The sequence below is a fragment of the Helianthus annuus genome, chromosome 3, assembly GCF_002127325.2.
Source record: "Helianthus annuus cultivar XRQ/B chromosome 3, HanXRQr2.0-SUNRISE, whole genome shotgun sequence".
NCBI lineage: Eukaryota > Viridiplantae > Streptophyta > Magnoliopsida > Asterales > Asteraceae > Helianthus > Helianthus annuus.
In genome coordinates, this window is record NC_035435.2 from 163,112,203 (window position 1) to 163,131,482 (window position 19,280).

Genomic DNA, 19,280 nt, shown 5'->3' on the forward strand with positions numbered 1-19,280 from the left:
GCGGAATACAAACCACATGCTCACGCAGGAGCTGAATACTGGAATAACAAGTCCACGCAGGGACTGAATGACAACATAAATAAAATAATCAGGGTTTTCAATGACCCCTCCTCTTCGACTTCCCCTTAAGCAAGTCTGACAGCCCTTTGAAGAAACCTTGCCGCTCTCTGCGGTCTTCACGAACTTCCTGTTCAACTTGGTTTAGCCTCTCAAGGACTTCCTGCTGAATCTGTGGCTGTGGCGGCTGATACACCAGTGGAGGAGGTGGCTGATGCTGGTACCCATAAGTCGGGTAACCAGTAGTCCATGGCCCTCCATATGGTCCTTCAGGATGAAGGGCATTGTAATCCCGAGCTACTTGATACGGATCTACCTCCGCATAACCATAGTGGTAGTTGTAGTGGGTGTGCGCCGGCTGCTCGAATGGGTTGTATGCTGCTGACCCAGCATACGCAGGAATCGGGTTATCGAAACCCAAAGGTGGTACCACAGGTACTGAGTTGACATCTGGTATAGGGCTTGACGGACCACCATTATATGGGTCCTCTTCCTCCTGAAGTGGCGGATAATGGCTGCCACTTGATGGCTGGGGAGTACTAATCAGAACTCCACCTCGCACGGACATCCGTGCGTTCGACCTTCTTCGCCTCGGTGGCTCCGGAGGCGGCTGCTGCTCCACTGGCGGAGGTGGTGGCGGCGTGACTGCCATAAACTGTTGACCCACCGAAGGATCCTGTTGCTGCTGATGATGCGAGTGCTCAGACGGGGTGAAATACCAATCATACTGATTGAATTTCTCCATAAAACTGTCCGCTCCGCGGTATGGCGATCCATGGAATGATGACCCATCTGAGATCTCAATGGGATGATTCGGCGTTCCTGATGCAGGCTCCACGGGGTCAGTATCCTCATCCATGTCGTTTTCCCCTGAAAAGTGGTCTTCCGGTCCAAGTGGGTTAAAACCCACGGGTTCTGGCAGAAGGTTAGCCGGGTTAAATCGGCTTTGGAAAACGGGTGTTGGGTCGCCAAAAGAATGATGAGAATTGGATCTCTGTAAAGGTATGAAAGCTGGCGGCTGGTTGTTGGGCTCGTTTTCTGAATGGGGCCCAAATGAGTGTTGGTACGAAGGAGAGGAGCTAAGGGATACTGATCGCCTTCCTGGTTCGACATAGAGCCTCCATGGCTCTTGCGGGCTGGTGCTCATGGTGATGGAAGGAGTACGTCGATGCGACGGCCCGGCCTCGTGATCATGTCCTAACACGGGTCCTTTGCCTCTACCGCGAAGGAATCTGGGTGGCATGATGACCTGCATACGATAATCAGACAACAACAACAATATAATAAAAGACTCAAAATAAAACAAAACAGAGTTTGTCCTATGTTCGATGTCTAGACTCGGAACTCGAAGAATGCGCAATTTGTGCACTGAGATTAAACACAAAAGGCTAGTGTTTAATTCACTCAGTGTTGGCTCTGATACCAACCTGTCACACCCCTAATTTCCACGTGTCACCGGTGGGCCCGGTGGGGGATTACGTGACGTAGTTGATATCATCATATGTCAAACAACACAAATTATAATGCACAGCGGAAGCAAATGAAAATAGATTTATTTCAACTATTAATTGTAATATCAAGTATCACAACCAGTCAAAATAGATCCACAGGCGGATCGAAGAAAAAGAAAGAAATTGTTCAACAGATATATGCATCCCAAAAGCTTGCGAGACTCTACGATGCTAAGGAGAAACCAGCCTATTGCGTATAGCACCTGCACTTAATCTTTTTGGGGAAAATACGTCAGTTTGCACTGGTAAATACAATTTAACTGACTCATTTTGAAAATATTTAAAAATTGGTTTTAAATGCACAAGGCACAAAACATTTTATAACTTGGGAATATTTAATCAGAGTTAAACTTGTAAAAGATTTACATGTTTGTTAACCGTTCAGTCGCCCGAGTCGTATCGGGTTTAAGGTTAAATGACACACCACATGGTATAAGTCCGCGGCGGGAAGCCAACGTTAATACCTTAAAAATAATGGACATAATACCGGGTGTACGCCTACACCCGGGTGTCAAGGTCGTGGCCAAAAATGATGTCAAGGATATCCGGGACATGGTCATTAAGCTCCCAAAGGCATAAAAACAAACAACACCAAGTTTTTAAACGGGTCCCATTGATAATACCCAACTACTAATGAGATGGGGTCAATCGCCCGACCAAGCGGTATTTTATATACCGTACCCCCAAGCCCGTATAAGGGAAAATAAGTTAAAAGTATTTACCTGAGCAAGTATAACCACAATTTCAAAAAAATGCACGTGTCTTTTACTGGGCTCCTATTCTGGAACGAAGGTTATAATAACCTATTAGAATCCTAACGGGTCTTTTAACATAGCCTAAGCTTAGACCGGTTAGTTTCGAAGAATAAATATGGTTTAATCGCGAGGAATGCGAAAACCGGAAAGGAATGTGATTTAGACCCTACAAGCTTGGATACTTGTATTAAACTAAACACATTCTGTATTTTGAGACTTAGATGATATGGTTTGACCCGTTTCGGCTAATATGCGTGAACTAGTCACATAAGCCGACCCGAACGCGAAAGTGCGTAACGAGTAACCTCACAAGTCATATGCAAGTTTTCCTGAGATTATATGCACCAAATATATTGTAATATCAGTAAGGTATGTCCAAATATGCCCCAAATGTTTTTATACGCCAATTACGCCTCATAAGGGCATTTTGGTACTTTTACATAGGCTAAAAAGGGTATAAACGGAAAGTCTGAGTTTCCAACTTTAGTCTATTGTTATAATATATATTTTTATAAAATATATCAGTAGGTATTAGACCTTTTATATATAAACTCGTTCTGACATATACTATGTCGTAAAAATGCCTAAAAAGGCGATTTGGAGCCATTTCCGGGTTTTAAAAGGAAAGCTGATATTTTTATATTTCCAGAAGGTTCAAAATATCATATTTAATATAACAAATCAGTAGGAAAAGGTTTGGGGTCAAAAGGTTATGTAAAACTCATTTTAGGACCAAAAAGGGTAAAACCGGCATAAGCCGAAATAAGCTTAGACCCTATAGTTATGCTCAGCCTAAAAATGAATAAAAATCTTTAAAATTCCCAAAATATTATTATATAACAGTGGGTATAAAGTTTTGGTATAAAATTCGGGTTTAGATAGGTTATGCGTTAAATACGCTAATTATTTATTAAGAAAGCTTCTAATTACGCTAACGAGCATAACTCTTAATCTAGACCTCAAACTGATGTCAAATTTTGGGGACAACTTTATATTTCAGTAACTAAGGTGTCTACCCTTTTACATTTTCAAAAATTTTAATTTTTGGACATTCGGGCATAATGGTCAACATATGGGCATTTAACGGAAACATGCATATGAACAAGATATCTAATGAACCACATTGTATAATCACAGGAGGATATACTAACATGTTAATAGGTTCAAAAGAATCTCTAAGGTATTTTTAATCTTAACTAAAACGGGTCAGAACTGAAAGTCAAAGCGAAAGTCAAACTATGCGACTTTCGGTTCCGAACCGGGTCTAAACAGAAAATTGTCGAGTTGAACATGTTGGAACATGTTCTTATACTTATTACCAAGTTATATTAATGTTCAAACAGGTTACATACAACTTACATTGCTAATTATGCGTTAATTCGAAATTAAGCATTCTGTTGACTTTTTATAATTAGCTTTGACTCGACAATTGACATGCTTAGAGTGGGAATCTGGAAACACCCTTTTAAGGGTTTGTTACCCACTTAATTACCTTCCTAAAGGTATTTTTAATTCGTGATTAGACAAAGCACATTATGCTTAATCACGAAGTCAAACCTTAATTACGACGGTTTGACTTTTACTTAATTAACTAAGCTAGAAAGGATTAAAGATGGTTAAGGACACTTACAAGAGTCCTAAGATGGATTAGAGAGCCTAAGAAAATGTGTTGGTGACCAGAGGAGTTCCAGAGAGCTTTTAGCCAAAGTTCCAAATGAGCAAGTTCATATGATCACACTTCAAGCTTTTTATATAGTGAACTAGAAGCTCCAAGATCTTGACAAGCAAGTCTAGGGTAGTTACAAGATCAACCCAAATGTCCCTAAGGGTCTATATACTGCCTAGGAAGCCCATAGAATCAGAATTTTACGTTTTAAGTCGGTTAAAGGGCTAGACAGGCAGCTGTCCAAAACATACTGCCAGCGACGGTCTTACGGACCGTAAGCTTGAGGCCTTACGGTCCGTAAGGACCTTTTGCGGACCGTATGCTACATGATTTGCGGTCCGTAACAGACTTTACTGAAACATGGTTCAGGTGCCCACCTTACGGACCGTAAGCCTAGGGCTTTGCGGTCCGTAACCGATCCATGCGGAACATTCCCAGGTACCCTGCTTACGGACCGTAAGCCAAGGGCCTTGCGGTCCGTAAGCGATGGCCAGAAGACAAAAGTTTGCAAACTTTTAAGTCTTGACCATGCAACCACAATACCCGAAGCATGCTATCTCTTTTCAGATGTGGGGCCTTCAAGACCAGCCATTGCATGCCTTACTTCTTCTTACATGTTCCCCATTCATATCAACCTATTAAGGGACTTGTATTTTGACGGAGATTCAAAGAAGTGAGTCTTGGACTTTCATAGGAGTTGGCCAAGCTTATAACAATTCTTATTCATAAGAATTTTATTTAATTTATGAGTAGTAACAACCTATAATTCCATAGCCCTTAATAAAGATGGAACTTTATTTATTTGAGGGCAACCGGTTATCGAATGAGATGATCATCAATTGATTTAAGGATCTTGGGATTTATGAAAATTTCGGGTCGCTCAGAGGTGATTTAATAACGTGTCGCCCTTGGGTCGTTCAGAGGTATTTTAAATAACATGACGCCCCTTTTTATTAGAAATCCTACCACATATCTCTTTATTAAATCCGGTTTTTCTGACACGTCTGTCACACATGACACGTGCCTTTATTCTAATGGGTAGGAATTTTCGAGGTGTTACAAGAAGTAATATCAAAGTTAGGGTTTCAAAACCCTTAAAACCCCTCCAAAAGACAAGTCTCGTGCGGCCCCGATATACCCGTCGTAGCCTATGGTACACAGACCGTAGGTTACGACACAACATATTTTGAAATTACTTCTTGTACCATAGGTGGCGGTCTCCTCCGTAGGTCACGTTATAGACATTATGTTCAATTTTTAATTCCTCCATGATCAACCGTAACCTACGGTTGATGAACCGTAGGTGACGTCGCATCTCTCCAACTCAAGAGTAACTTGATTGCAACTTTCATAATTGACACTAATAGCCCCTGAACTTCATTCTTTTTCATTTCTTGCACATATAAGCTACATCTTGATTTGAAACACGTCCCGAACATTGTTATTTGCTGCATTTATCAACCTTGAGCGTTCCACTTCACCTCTAAACCCTTTAACTTCACCGAATTAAGCAATTAACCTGCAAAACCACAATTTCTCGTAGTTATCTCATTCATCGCATATAATTACTTCAAAACGAACAAAAGAGTAAATTACAAGTTTTGTCCTTTATGTTTACTCCAAATTGCAGGCGCTGTCCTTTAGCGCAAAAGTTGACAAGTTATGTCCTTAATGTTCCAAAATCTTGCACGTTATGTCCTTTAGGCCAAACCCAGTTAAATTTTTTGGTTAAATCTCTTCATGTGCAAGGCAAATGAGGGTATAATAGTCTTTTTATCTCTATTATTTTAAAAAATATCTGAAAATAATATATATATATATATATAACTCAGTCCATGTCTTTCTCTCTCTAAAAAGCTCCCTTTTCCCTCTCTACTCCATCTCTACCATCTCTCTTTACCTGTCCTAGTTCCACCACCATCATCTTCCGCCACCAGAAACACCCACCACCACCTGTTAGACACCACCCAAACCCCCATCGCCGATCAAATTTAATCATCCTCTCAACCCCCACCACCACCACCCCAAGACACCTCCATCGAAAGTCTCTGCCATGTGGACCGAAATCACCAAATCAACAGCCACAGCCACCAAAACCAATCAAAGCATGTTACCCAACCCAATTCTCTGTTTCCTAAACCAAATTTCATCCCTATTATTCAACAATTCTCCAAATTTTCAACACCCAATTTCTAGATTAACGGTGAGACACCCCCTTTTTCATCAAAAATGTTATAAACTTTAGGAACATTATTGTAAAAGTGCAGAGGTGGTCCGATCAATAAAACACCACAATTTTCAATAAAACACCAAAAATTTTCAACTCCTAATTTTCAACTCTGCTCTTTTCAATAAAACACCAAAATTTTCAACTCCTAATTTCTAATTTTGTATACAAAATAACCTGATCCGACGAACGGCGAGACACCCCCTTTTTCGTATAACCCTCTCTTGTGGAGAGAGAATGGAGATAGAGAGAGAGAGAGAGAGAGAGAGCGGCGGCGGTACAGGTCAGTCGACGATGGCTGGGGTGTGGGGAGCTTCGTTGCTGACCAGTGATGGAGGACGTTGCCGGCGATAGTGCCATCGTTTACGGCGGCGGAGGTGGTTAAGCAAGGCGACAACGGCGGCAACCGCAGATTCTCCGGCGGGGTTGTGATTTTTCAGAGATGAAATGATGGTGGTAGGAGGATGATGATGATGTTGAAGTTGACGATGATGAAGATGATGATCTGTTTCCCCCTTCTCACTTTTGTGATGAAATGGGGGTATATTATTAGGGTTTTAAGAGGGGAAGCACAAGTGGGGAGGGGAAATGACTGTTTTACCCTTATGTGTAATGCATGTGACATAATTTAACAGAAAATTCTAACTGGGTTTGCCCTAAAGGACATAATATGCAACATTTTCATACATTAAGGACAGAACTCGTCAATTTTAATGGTAGAGGACAGCGCCTGAAATTTGAAACAAACATAAAGGACAAAACTTGTAATTTACTCCGAACAAAACATGCAAGATAAACATTTTAAAGCTCAGATTTCACCCTCTCCATCACCAAACATATGCATACTCTAACAATAATACTTTAATTAGCAACTTTACACTTGTTAGTATTTCTTAAGAGTTTAATCCACCTTACTTTAATAATATATTATATTCAATTATGTAAACATGTGGAATAAGTACCTCAAACATGAATGGGCCACAATCCAAACAAGGCAAAGAATACTAATATAAGAATTAGCACAAATTTATTTTCTAAATGCCACAAAATGCACCGGTCAAAGGAATTCAAAAGCCTACATCCTAGGAAAGTGCTTAATTATAGTTTAATCTCATGATTATGCTTCTCAACCCTTTTTCAATTACTTAGTGATTATGATGATTTGATCTTTGGGGCATAAAATTAGCTTATATTCCCTTATGATGACTAATGCACCCATGTATGCATCTAGGGTTCGTTAGTCAACGGGTCGGTTTTGTCACAAGGGCCCTTTTGAAGAAACGAAAATAAACCACACATCTCTTTCTGCAATGCTACCTTCATGCTTGTATTGGGCACAACTCAGCTTCCTTTCCGCAATGTTTACATACATGTGGACATGTTTGGTACGTATGTGGAAGGTATCTCAAGCTCAAACTGAAGTTTGCTTAATGTAAGTTTTAATAGGATTTTTTTAGTTCTTAGCATATCTAAAAAACCATAGTAAAAAAAAAACGTTTTTCCTACAATACCTTGTATAAATACTTTTAGCTTATTCTTCAAAACTCCTCGTCAAATATGGTTAAAACACACACACACACAAAAATACAGGTAAAACCAACGTTAATAAAAACACAAGCTTTAGCGGTAACTCTAGCGACTTTTATAAACCAATCGAATTTCCCGATCGACTACAATATAATATATGTTTTCTGAGCAAATAGTTGTGAAAACCCCAAAGGGGTGACGAATATGACTCGACTAAATACCATAAAGAGATGCAAAGTCTCAAGTTGAGTTTAGTTGCTATTAAAACCAGAAAAAGAATATCATTATTTAATAAAACAGAATCTATACCATTTCATTTTTTTCTGAATTATTTCTCAAATATTTAAAACCGAAATATTTTATAATAAGATAAATAAATCAAATTAAACGTTAGTCATGATATTCTAGTGATGAATTATTGGTTATGGAAGATTGCAAAAGAATCCTTATTTTAATCTATCATTTTGACACTCTCAAACTTATAATGATTCCAAACATGCCCTTTTGACCAAAACAATATTGAAAGGGAAAAACATTTTTTTACAAGCCGCTTCAATGATTGATTTCTTTGAAGTGTTTTCTTTTTAAAAAAAATAGAAAAATAATAAGTAACTTTTTTTCGTATTAGAATAACTGTAATATTCCACATATTTAGTTTTTATATAATCCTAGTGTACCATATACTTTTTTTTTTTTGAACGGCAAATTTGGATCACTGACGGACCACTGGAGTATCATCGTGCCACCAGCGGAGCCACCCGATCATATCCATCTCCACTAGGCATAATGCCTATACACCAATTCAGGAGGAAACCCAATAAATATGGGAAAACCCCCCTTGTGAGAATCGAACCCAGGACCTATTGGTTCAAAGTCTTATCTTACTCCCAAGATACCACTAGACTATAAAGCCATGGGTTAGTGTACCATATACTTAGCTAGTGAAATTCATGCGTTTTGCCGCGGGTTTTTAACCGGTATTCGTTACCGTAAAAATATAGATTAAAAAAATATGGTTACAAATTGAAAATAAAATAAATAAAATAGAAAAAGGAATAAATAAGGAAAAAAGAAAAGGGAATGTAAGGAAGAAAAACTAATAGATGCATAAGGAAGTATAAAACTTCATTTTAAACAAAAATTATACCGTACAGGTGAAAGGTAAAAAATAAAACTTACATGTGTATTCAGTTTTTTTATGTTAACAAACCCAAGTTATTAGAAAAAAAATCAAATCAAATCAAATGATAAATAAGTGGGTTAAAAGTGTATATTGTTAAAGATATAAGGGTTAAATGTGAAACTTAGAAAAAACTAAGTTACTACTCATGGATACAGTTTTGTTATATATTTACTAGTGTGATTACCGTGCGCTTTGCTGCAGGCCTTTGTTCATTATCGCTCTGGTTCATTACAGTATTCGTACTGGCACTCAGCATGACAATCATTGTCAATCGACACGTGTGTTTACATCGATTGAAAACAATAAAAGTGAATACCTGTATCGGTATTGGTGTTGTTCGGTCGGTATCAGTACACTTGATATAGCTTACGATACCAAAAAATACTTTATTGCGGATATAACTTTGTGTTCAATGAACTTTTTACCGCCACGTCGAGAAAGCTATAAAAACGAATATGGTATCGTTACCATTACCGATGTTGTTTGGTCAGTATACGTTCGATTTGTGATGATAAAAAAATCAACTATATATGGCTCGTTTGAATAGAACTTTTATCGAATTGTACATAATAATAAGCACAAGATGAAGCTAATAATAAAAAAATACTATACGGATGTTATACGGTACGGTACTGATGTTGTTCAGACAATATCAATAATATTAAAAAAAGGAAATCATTAAAAGTTAAAATTAAAAAAATATGTTTAAGGTTGAAGTAAATATAATAGTAATCTATTGTAATATTTAAATGATAAAAGTATGAAAAAAAAAACTATATATATTGTTATAAAAATCAAATTTCTATTCATAACCAATTTCCAGTTATACTTGTTGACGTCGCGCGTTGCAGCAAAACGGAACAAATGATAATGTAAAACAAACGTTATTTGAAAATAAATCATGTTGCTTAGAAAGCCAAACTATTAGAATCGATTCAGTTTATCATCGTACCATTTACGATACCAAATAAATACTCAATTTTGAATACAACTTCGTTTTTAACAAAACTTATACCATAATGTCAAGGGAAAAAATTAACGAACGGAACTTAATAAAGAGATATCAAATTAATTGAGAAAGAAAATATAATTTAAAAAAACAAAAAAAATATTAAAAATAAAAAAAACAAATGATAAAGGAAATATGCTTTTAAGAAAGGAAAAATTATGTTAAAATTTAAAATAAATATAATAATAAACTATTATAATATTAAAGAATAGAATATTAAAAAACTATATATCATTATAAAAATAAAATCACTGTTCATACCCACTTTCTGATAATGTAAAACAAACGTTATTTAAAAATGAATCATTGTTTAAAATGTCAAACCATTAGAATCAGTTCAGTTTATCATCGTACCATTTTATGATACCATAAATACTCAATTTTAAATATAACATCATTTTTAACAAAACTTATGCCATAATGTCAAGAGAAAAAATTAACGAGCGGAACTTATCAAAGAGATATAAAATTAATTGAGAAAGGAAATATAATTTAAAAAATTATGAAAAATAAAAAAAACAAATGATAAAGGAAATATGATTTTAAAAAAGGAAAAATATGTTAAAATTTAAAATAAATATAATAATAAACTATTATAATATTAAAGAATAAAATATTAAAAAACAATCTAACTTATAATAAAAGACTCCAAATAATGCCACATGTCATTCTCTCCTTCAACCTTATAAAATTTATCTATATTTGTTTAATAAATTTCTTTTAATATTAATATTACTTAAAAACCAATATATAGATATCACTTATCTTTATCCTTATCTTTATCTAAAATTAATAAATAACTTCAATTTTACAATTTAGACCCTTTGTTTTTTTTACTTTTAACCCAAAGTTTTTCATCTTTTCCAATTTAATCCCAACTCTTTTTTATTTTCAATTTTAGTCCAACATACTTTTAATCTTTCCTATGTTTTTCGTTTCGTTCTAAATTTTGTGAGTTAATGCACCGCAACGCAACATGCGTGTGGGGTTCAACATTATTTCGTATATTTTTTTCTCGTTTAACTGGCTCGTCGCGTCACATCTATTTTTCTGCGTTTGACAAGTTCGTCCAACACGAGGGTCCTGAATGGACTTAGTTATTTTTTTCTGTGTTTTACGTTTCGGTTTAATTTCTCAGCAACGAGCGTGCGTGATTCAAAGATTTTACGTCTGTTTTTCGTTCGGCGTTATTTTTTTCCCGTTTTTATTTATTTTGTTTTTTTTCACGAACTTTTCCAGTGTTGGTGGTCGCTGACAATGGTATAGTATTGCTACTACTTAACATAGTTTTATGATAACCGCTGCAACGCAGGAGCTTAATACTAGTAAATCATTATAGAAATAAAATTACTATTTATAATATTTTTATGAATATTTATGTATATCATTAAAAAACTATTATCATTATAAAAAACTATATATATCTTTATAATATTTATGTGATTAAACTTAAATAGATTCAATTGATGTCAAGTATTTATCAAGCCGTGAATCCAGTAAAGGGGATAAAAGGAAGCTGCGAACCTGTTCAAAATCAAACATAAACCATACAAACTAAAAGTAAATCGGTGAAATCTGATATTTGGGTTCACTTTGAGAAGTTTAATGATGAAGAGGGAAAAAACATGTTCAGAATCATAATCTTCCTTTATATACATGAATGTACATTTGATGTATCACTGCAACTGTAGTTTTGTAGTTTTTAAGTAGAGCTGTAAACAAACCGAACGAAACACCGAGTTCGTTCGTCAAGGAAATACATGTGTTCACAAATAGTTCATGAACCCTAACCAAACGATATTTTCGTTCGTGTTTATTCATTAAGGAAATGAACGTGTTCACAAACAAAATTAAAACTGGCGAAAGCAATAAAGGCTAGAGGTGGATAGCAGAGGGAGCAACGCTGGAACTTGAAGACATAATCGTGGAACGGAGGTCGATAGTGTTCGTCAATGTGAATATTGAGCAAAGAAAAGGGAACGGTGCATAAAAAGGTAGGAATATGGTTTCCTATTTTAATTTAAAGGGTAACAAAATAAATAAAAAACTAAATAATATAAAAGGTTTAGATAAAATCAATAAAATTACATAAATCTTTCATGAACAATATTAACAAACGAACATGAACGAACGTTACCGAACGCTCACGAACACAATCTAACGAACGAGACCTCTGTTCATGTTCGTTCATTAATAACACGAACAAACTTAAACGAACTTCCCGCCGAACAGTTCACAAACTATTCGCTGAATGTTCGGTTCGTTTACAACCCTGTTTGTAAGTGCAAAATCACAAACCAAGACCCATACATAATGTGGACATTTCTATCACAAACCTTGTTTAGAACCAATAGCTGTATAGACAAAATGCAAACTTAGTGTGGAAATTTCTATCACAGTAACTACATGAAAACCAAAAGAGCTTTAATCATTCTAATCCATTTGTGTATGATTGCCAATTTGGTAAACAAGGAGAAGATGGTTTTAGCTTTTAAGCAGCCAAACTCTTTGAAGCAATCTCGTATACATTCTCCGAAAGTCCGTTAACCGACACGATCATCTCCAGTTGTGCCTGTTTCCAGGGTCATTTAGGAAAAAAAAAAGCGTGTGATATAATTTCAACCCGTTTACTTAAGATTGCGCATTATCTCAAACGGGTCAGAGAAAATTGTAGCTAAAAGAGTAACATTCAATTAAAATACGGCCATCCAGCCACATCTAAATTAAAAAATCACAACCCCTTATACCTTAGCAAGGTTTTGTCGGGTCTCATCATACCGCTTCCACCTAGAAAAGGCTGTAACCATGCCAGACGCCACCTACAAAATCAAGCGAAGGGCAAAATTGTAATCTCACCAAGACCCATATAAGAAGAACGAGAATTGGTAATGGAATCATTTTCACCTGTGGGTTGAGTTTGTCAAGCTGTAACACAACTTCTCCCAAGAACTTGTAGCCCGAACCGTCTTTGGCATGGAAATTAACATGCGAAGCACGGAATCCTCCAATCAAAGAGAACACCTGTTCAAATTAACTCGTTTTCACGTCAATGGGTTGAAGATGCGACCTCCAAAATAGTGTAACAGCAAATGAGTTTTTATGAAGAGAAATTTCCAACCTTGTCGGGATTCTTAAGGTCAAATGCTTGATGACCCAAAAGTTTGTAAAGATTCTCGACATTCCCAGGAATATCGGACGATGATTGAAGTGCAAACCACTTGTTAACAACCTAGAAATCAAGAGAAAAACTAACACATGAGCCAGAAACTTAAGAAACGCATATAGAGGGTATAGAGAAGGTACCAGATAGTCATGCTGCCATTGGTTATAGAAATCAGCCAAAGCATCATCACGGGCTTTACCCGCTTTCTGAGCGATGGCTGCCAGAGCCGAAAACTGATCTGTCATATTTGTAGCGGTTTTGTATTCGTGCAACACAAGCTCAGTCATTTCTTCATCTTCAAGAGATGCAAGATATCCTTTTTTTTTCAAATCGATAAAGTCAACAGTCAACCATACAAAGATTTCCATGCCTAATAATTACCAAAACGTCAACAAATAAAGTTTTTTTTATTTTTTTTATTTTTTACCAAGGGCAGTGTTCTTAAGAGCCCGTCTAGCCATATTTGTGTGGTCAAACACGTATTTCTCTGAGCTTCTATTTTCTTTCACCTGCCAAGCATGTCACTATTAATACTCACACCATCTTCGACTAAAGGAATGGTTATTAGTTAACGTTAGTACCAGATTTAAGAACTCGTGCTTGAGTTGAGAAGCTAGCTGCTTTCTGATAAATTTTCTAACCGCATGGACCGCATCAGGGTCGGCTACTTCCATTAAGTCCATTATTTCACTTTCACCAGGGAGAGTTATTGCTTTCGCGATAAATTCCTACATTATATAAAAAATCAATTTAGTTCTTCGATTCCTTCAAAATCTAAAAAACTAGAAGAAAAGTAAGCTCAAGAAAAAAAAACGAGTAAAATACCTTGTCAAGACTCGAATCCAAAAGTATGCATTTAATACCATGCACAAATTGCGGATCAAGAACCAACGGACTACTTTTTTGGAAATTAACAACTTGGCTAAGCATCAATTTCCGTGCCAATATCTGTCCAGCTTCCCAACTGTAATAACGATAAAAAAACGTTTTTAAATACTCGATTTTGTTTAATATGTGTGTGTTTCTGTTAAGAAGAATTACCGATTAAATCCATCTGAATCATGAGCAAGAAGGAAAAACAAATCATCGTCTGTGAGATCAGATTGCAGGCGGATAGGAGCACTGTAACCCCGCAACAGAGACGGAATCGGTTTCTCCGGCACATCAGAGAACGTAAATTCTTCTTCACCCTGAATGCAAATACACGAGTAAATTTTAACCTTTTTTATATCAATATAATTTTGACTTTTCCAAGCCTCGTCAAATATAAAGTTACCTTTGTGACTCTGAGAACAGTGGTGTAAACGGGCTGACCGCAACATGTAACAGACTCTAATTTCCCGTCATGATAGATTGATGATAATGGCATATCCTTGCCGCTTGAATCGAGAAGCCCTGCTGCCACAGGAATAAACATGGGTTCTTTTACCGGCTGACCTGGCGTAGGTGGCACTGTTTGACTGAAAAAAAGTCAAAATGTACGGGTTATTACAAAATATACACATAGCAAAAACTTTAAAAGAAAAAAAAAGTTACCTAAACTTCAGAGAAAATGTACGAGCTTCAGCATTGTAAGAAGAAGTAACCTTCACAATAGGAGTCCCCGCTTGTGAATACCTATATTTGCACCATAAAGTCACAAAATTTAGGAAATCAGTATCGAAAAACCCGTATAAAGAAAGTACGGCAAATACCATAATAAGAAATTAGCAAAATCTGCATGATTAGCGTCTCGCATAGCAGCAAAGAAATCTTCACAAGTTACCGCTTGTCCATCGTGCCTTTCAAAGTACAAATCCGTCCCCTAAAATAAAAATGTGTCAGTTTTATCACAAAATAACGACGTAAACATCTTTCTTTACCTTTCGGAACCCTTGACTTCCCAATAATGTTTTGTACATGCGAACGACTTCAGCGCCCTTTTCATACACCTGTAATCATACAATTACAAGAAACAAATCAGTCGACTTTTTTAATGCCAAAATGGAATAACGTTTACTATACCGATGGCAAAAAGAAGTCGGAAGCATACTGTGGCTGTATAGAAGTTGTCCATCTGAAAAAAAATGAAATAAAAAAGATTGGGGTTAGAAAATTTAAAAGTAACACCGCACATGTTAAGGGGCAGAATTTTGTGTTTAGCAGGGTAGGGTTTGCTATTCAGAAGGTGCGCAACTTGTTGCTCGTCTACCTGCCATTAGTCTGTAATCGTCTCTGTATTTATAATTTAAAATTATCAAGAAATTAAGGACAACGGAAATGAGGTTAAACCTTGATGTAAGAGTGAGGTCTAACGGAGTGAGCCATAGGACCAGCATCCTAGAAAATATGACAAAAAAGATATCACAAGAGTTCATATCCAAAAATCAATGGTAATGTTATAAAATAAATTAAATATATTTTACTGTTTAAAATAACCTGTGGAAATTGGCGTGTACGAAGCCTTGAAACATCACCGATCCGCTTGACTGTACGACTTCCCATATCAGATGAAAATTCCTGCAACATGTGTTAACCGTAAAAAAAAACTTACAAATTTTATGTGTAAAAATAGAATGTTTATAAAAGAGTAAACTGCCATTTTGGTCCCTGTGGTTTGGTCAATTTTGCCACTTTAGTCCAAAACTCAAACTTTTTACATCTGGGTCCCTGTGGTTTCAGTTTTATTGCCATTTGGTCCAAAAATGAAATCAGGTCATATTTGTCTTATAAAATCCTGTTATTTTGTCATTTTCTGCAGGGGCAAAAAGATCATTTCTTTTTATAAATAAATACCATATTTTATAAGACAAATATGACCTGATTTACCCCTGAGGAAAATGACAAAATTGCAGGATTTTATAAGACAAGTATGACCTGATTTCATTTTTGGACCAAAATGGCAATAAAACTGAAACCACAGGACCCAGATGCAAAAGGTTTGACTTTTGGACTCAAGTGGCAAAAGTAACCAAACCTCAGGGACCAAAATGGCAGTTTACTCTTTATAAAAGTTAAAAGCATACACTTACTTGATCACGGAAAACGGTAAGACCTTCTTTCAAACTCAATTGGAACCAGTCCCGACATGTTACTCTACAAACGTTTCAGTAAAACGTTTAGAAAATTTATAAGAACATAAATAGAGTTTCATATATCTAGAACCAAGGGCGTAGCTTTGTGGGGGCGGCCGACACCCCGAACTTTTCACTCAGTAGTAGAGAGTATGTAGTTTTCGTATAGAAAATTTTGGGTATATACGTTTTTGACCCCCCGGTTTTATACAAATTTTTGGGTTATATACGTTTCCGACCCCCGGTCGGAAATCTCAAGCTTCGCCACTGTCTAGAACATGATTTACAAATGGATATAAACGAACCTGTTGCCAGTCCAATTATGAAAGTACTGCAACATAAAGAATGAAATAAATAAACGTGATTATTATTTAAACAAAACAAGAAAACTAAAAAAGAGAATACACAGATAGGCAACCGGCAACATACCTCGTGGCCAGTGACACCCAAAATCGCAGCATAATCCGCATCGGTAGTGGTTTCTGGTGATGCCAAAACAAGCGCTGAATTGAAGATCTGTTCAACAAACAAAAAAAGACGGAACAAATAAAAATATTGTTACACGAAAAATATATGATAAAAAGAATGCACATACGTTCAAGCTCTTGTTTTCCATGGCTCCCCTGTGGCAATCATAAGTTTAAAGAAATAACTATATTAATCAATGTAAAACTATATAAAAAGCAATGAAATGAAAATAGATCGCCTACAGGAAATCTGGAACAGACACAATGTTAAAGATATCAAGATCATATTCGCGACCAAAAACCTACAAGAAAAGAGAAAAAACACACAAAAACGGGTCAGTCAGTATTTAACCAAGTAGACGTTAAAAAAGGTGAGTCATTGCTAACATCTTCGTCCCATTTCATGGCTGCTTTAAGAGAATACATGGCATGTTCTGCTTTAGGCAGATCCTGCGGTGGGGTCCATATTTTCAGCGCAACTTTACGACCCGAACAGGTCGTGAAAGTGTCGTCTCGGCTCTCTAACTGGCCCGCAACTAAAGCAAAGAGATAGCATGGCTTCTTGAACGGGTCCTCCCATATAGCAAAATGATTTCCACCCTGCAACAATTTCCAAATATTCACAACACATTACATAGAACATGTAAACATACTTGTTTCGTTAATATATTCACCTCTAAGTCTCCTTGCTCAATGAGATTTCCATTGGACAACAACACCGGATACAGTAATTTGTTGGCCTCAATACGACAAGTATCTTTTGCCATAATATCGGGACGATCCTGAAACCGTATACATAAAACAAATTAAAAAAAAAAAAGAAAAATAATAAGGAAATAAATCGATAATTGCTTCAAATAAGTAACCTGATAAAATGTTATCTTCCGGAAACCTTCTGCTTCACATTGTGTGCAGAAATTACCAGAAGACTTGTAAAGGCCCTGTATAAAAAACACAACTTTATCACATAAATAAACAATAAAGGTGACACCTAAAAATAAATTTGTATACAATAACCGTTTACCTCTAATGATGTATTCTTATGTGGTAATATCTCAGTGACGGTTTCCAATATAAAATTCCCACTTGGAGGTGACGTGAGAATAAGATGTCGTGGGCCCACCTGAAACTCTCCCTCCTTAAGTTCATTGCCATTAATTTTGACCGAAATCAGCTTGAGATCAACCCCATCCAAGACCAATGGAGAGGCGACACCTGTCCGAACGACGTCCATCCCAAAAAATCAAGGAAACAATCAAATAATCAGTTGTTCAAGTAATTTTTATTTTCACGTCTGTAAAAATTGCAAAATCATACCATCAACTCTAGGAACGACACTGATTTTTGCGGAGACGGTTGTTTTTTCTTCGCCCAAGAAAAAGGATAAATCCACCTGATCAACAACTCATTAGTGTGCGTCGTTAAAGACAGATCCTTAAAATGTAACGTATGTTATTGAACCAGATACAAACCGTATCAAAGTAGTAATCGGGTAATTTGTAATCTTTTAGAAAGATCTCTTTTGGAGCATCCATATTCGATTATTCAGCCGACTTTGACACAGATTCTGTTGCCAATGAACGAACGAATGCCGTACTTGTTCGACTGCTTCTCTGAAGGTCAATCATGTAACCATTATACAAAAGAAGCCAACCCGTTTAAGCACGTTAATCATTTTTTTTTTCAAAAAGCATAGAACTTTTTATGTTTAATATGCTAAACAATAACAAGCAACCAAAATAGTTCAAATTCATTTACATATATACAAGAAAATGGTTGACTCACAAAAAGTCAACCTTTTCTTACAATCACAACCATATTAAAAATCTAATAAGGTGAAAAGAGAAAAAGAAAATAAAGATATGTAACTTAAACATGGATGTGCATTTGAACTAATTGTTGCAATAATCAGTTTTGGAGGCTTTTGAAACTGGTTAATTATATTCTAATTTTGTGATTAATTATGATCAAAGCCCTAGTTATATTATAGAATCTTTAATAAGGTAACCAGATAACAACGAAGAACACAAACAAACACAAAGATTAAATTTTGAATCAATGGCATTGGATAATCACATAAACTAATCAAGATTCCCAAGAAGGTATATATTATGATAAATAAAAGAGATACCCAGATGAGCAAAACCTAAGTTCTAAAATCAACTGTAAAATCAAATTAAAACACATAACTACATAAAGCGGAATTAAAAGTTAAAAAAGAAAGTACCCTTGTTTCTTTGATCTGCGAAATGGGGTTGAGTAGAATTTTGAACGGCACATAATTAATCAAAGAAACTTTTCTAGATGATTTATCCTTAATGTATTATTTGGTTCTCTTGATGTTGATGGTTTTGTAGGATCTGCCTCTAATTATTCCATATATAAGTTTGCAAGTTTTTATGCATAACAACTTGTACAATGTGCTTTATGAGTTTTCCAAAAAAAAAGTTGATTTTTTACTTTTCCCTACATAGTTTGTTTTCCAAAAAAAAGTTGATTTTTCACTTTTCCCTACATAATTTGTTTTTTAACTTTAACCCAAAACTTTTCCTTATTTGCAATTTAACTTCATAACTTTTGTCACTTATACTTTTCATCTTTCGCAAATTTTCGTTTTACGTATAGTTCTAAATTTTTCGAGTTAATATGACGTAACGTGCAT

The 19,280-nt window shown here is 35.9% G+C and overlaps 2 protein-coding genes across 2 annotated transcripts; both read right to left on the minus strand.

Annotated features, from left to right (window-relative positions):
• Positions 1-97: 97 nt before the first annotated feature.
• Positions 98-9,191, minus strand: LOC118490556 (extensin-like). The gene is made up of 3 exons (XM_035988254.1): positions 9,111-9,191; positions 680-1,306; positions 98-586 (listed from the first exon to the last, which is right to left on the minus strand). Exons 1-3 carry the CDS (start codon positions 9,189-9,191, stop codon positions 98-100), a joined length of 1,197 nt encoding a protein of 398 aa, XP_035844147.1.
• A 2,808-nt stretch (positions 9,192-11,999) lies between these two features.
• Positions 12,000-18,984, minus strand: LOC110930513 (puromycin-sensitive aminopeptidase). Its single transcript, XM_035987679.1, has 28 exons — positions 18,846-18,984; positions 18,091-18,231; positions 17,936-18,011; positions 17,643-17,833; positions 17,485-17,559; positions 17,293-17,400; positions 17,006-17,218; positions 16,862-16,920; positions 16,747-16,774; positions 16,581-16,667; positions 16,457-16,482; positions 16,110-16,173; positions 15,517-15,597; positions 15,370-15,417; positions 15,131-15,154; positions 14,961-15,029; positions 14,793-14,902; positions 14,635-14,715; positions 14,375-14,558; positions 14,140-14,288; positions 13,924-14,062; positions 13,680-13,826; positions 13,526-13,607; positions 13,239-13,414; positions 13,054-13,164; positions 12,840-12,956; positions 12,683-12,754; positions 12,000-12,507 (listed from the first exon to the last, which is right to left on the minus strand). Exons 2-28 carry the CDS (start codon positions 18,151-18,153, stop codon positions 12,427-12,429), a joined length of 2,661 nt encoding a protein of 886 aa, XP_035843572.1. The 5' UTR covers positions 18,154-18,231; positions 18,846-18,984; the 3' UTR covers positions 12,000-12,426.
• Between the last annotated feature and the right edge of the window lie 296 nt (positions 18,985-19,280).

What these genes read in the sequence shown, in the direction of transcription:
- LOC118490556 (XM_035988254.1), bottom strand. Translation starts at nt 9,191, where the DNA reads ATGATTGTCATGCTGAGTGCCAGTACGAATACTGTAATGAACCAGAGC. An exon ending in GGCCTGCAGCAAAGCGCACG is followed by an intron (nt 1,307 to 9,110) that starts GTAATCACACTA and finishes TATCGTATGCAG; the next exon opens with GTCATCATGCCACCCAGATT. An exon ending in CGCCGCCACCACCTCCGCCA is followed by an intron (nt 587 to 679) that starts GTGGAGCAGCAG and finishes AGTACTCCCCAG; the next exon opens with CCATCAAGTGGCAGCCATTA.
- LOC110930513 (XM_035987679.1), bottom strand. Translation starts at nt 18,153, where the DNA reads ATGGATGCTCCAAAAGAGATCTTTCTAAAAGATTACAAATTACCCGAT. An exon ending in GGAAGATAACATTTTATCAG is followed by an intron (nt 17,401 to 17,484) that starts GTTACTTATTTG and finishes ATACGGTTTCAG; the next exon opens with GATCGTCCCGATATTATGGC. An exon ending in TGGAAAACAAGAGCTTGAAC is followed by an intron (nt 16,668 to 16,746) that starts GTATGTGCATTC and finishes TTTGTTGAACAG; the next exon opens with ATCTTCAATTCAGCGCTTGT.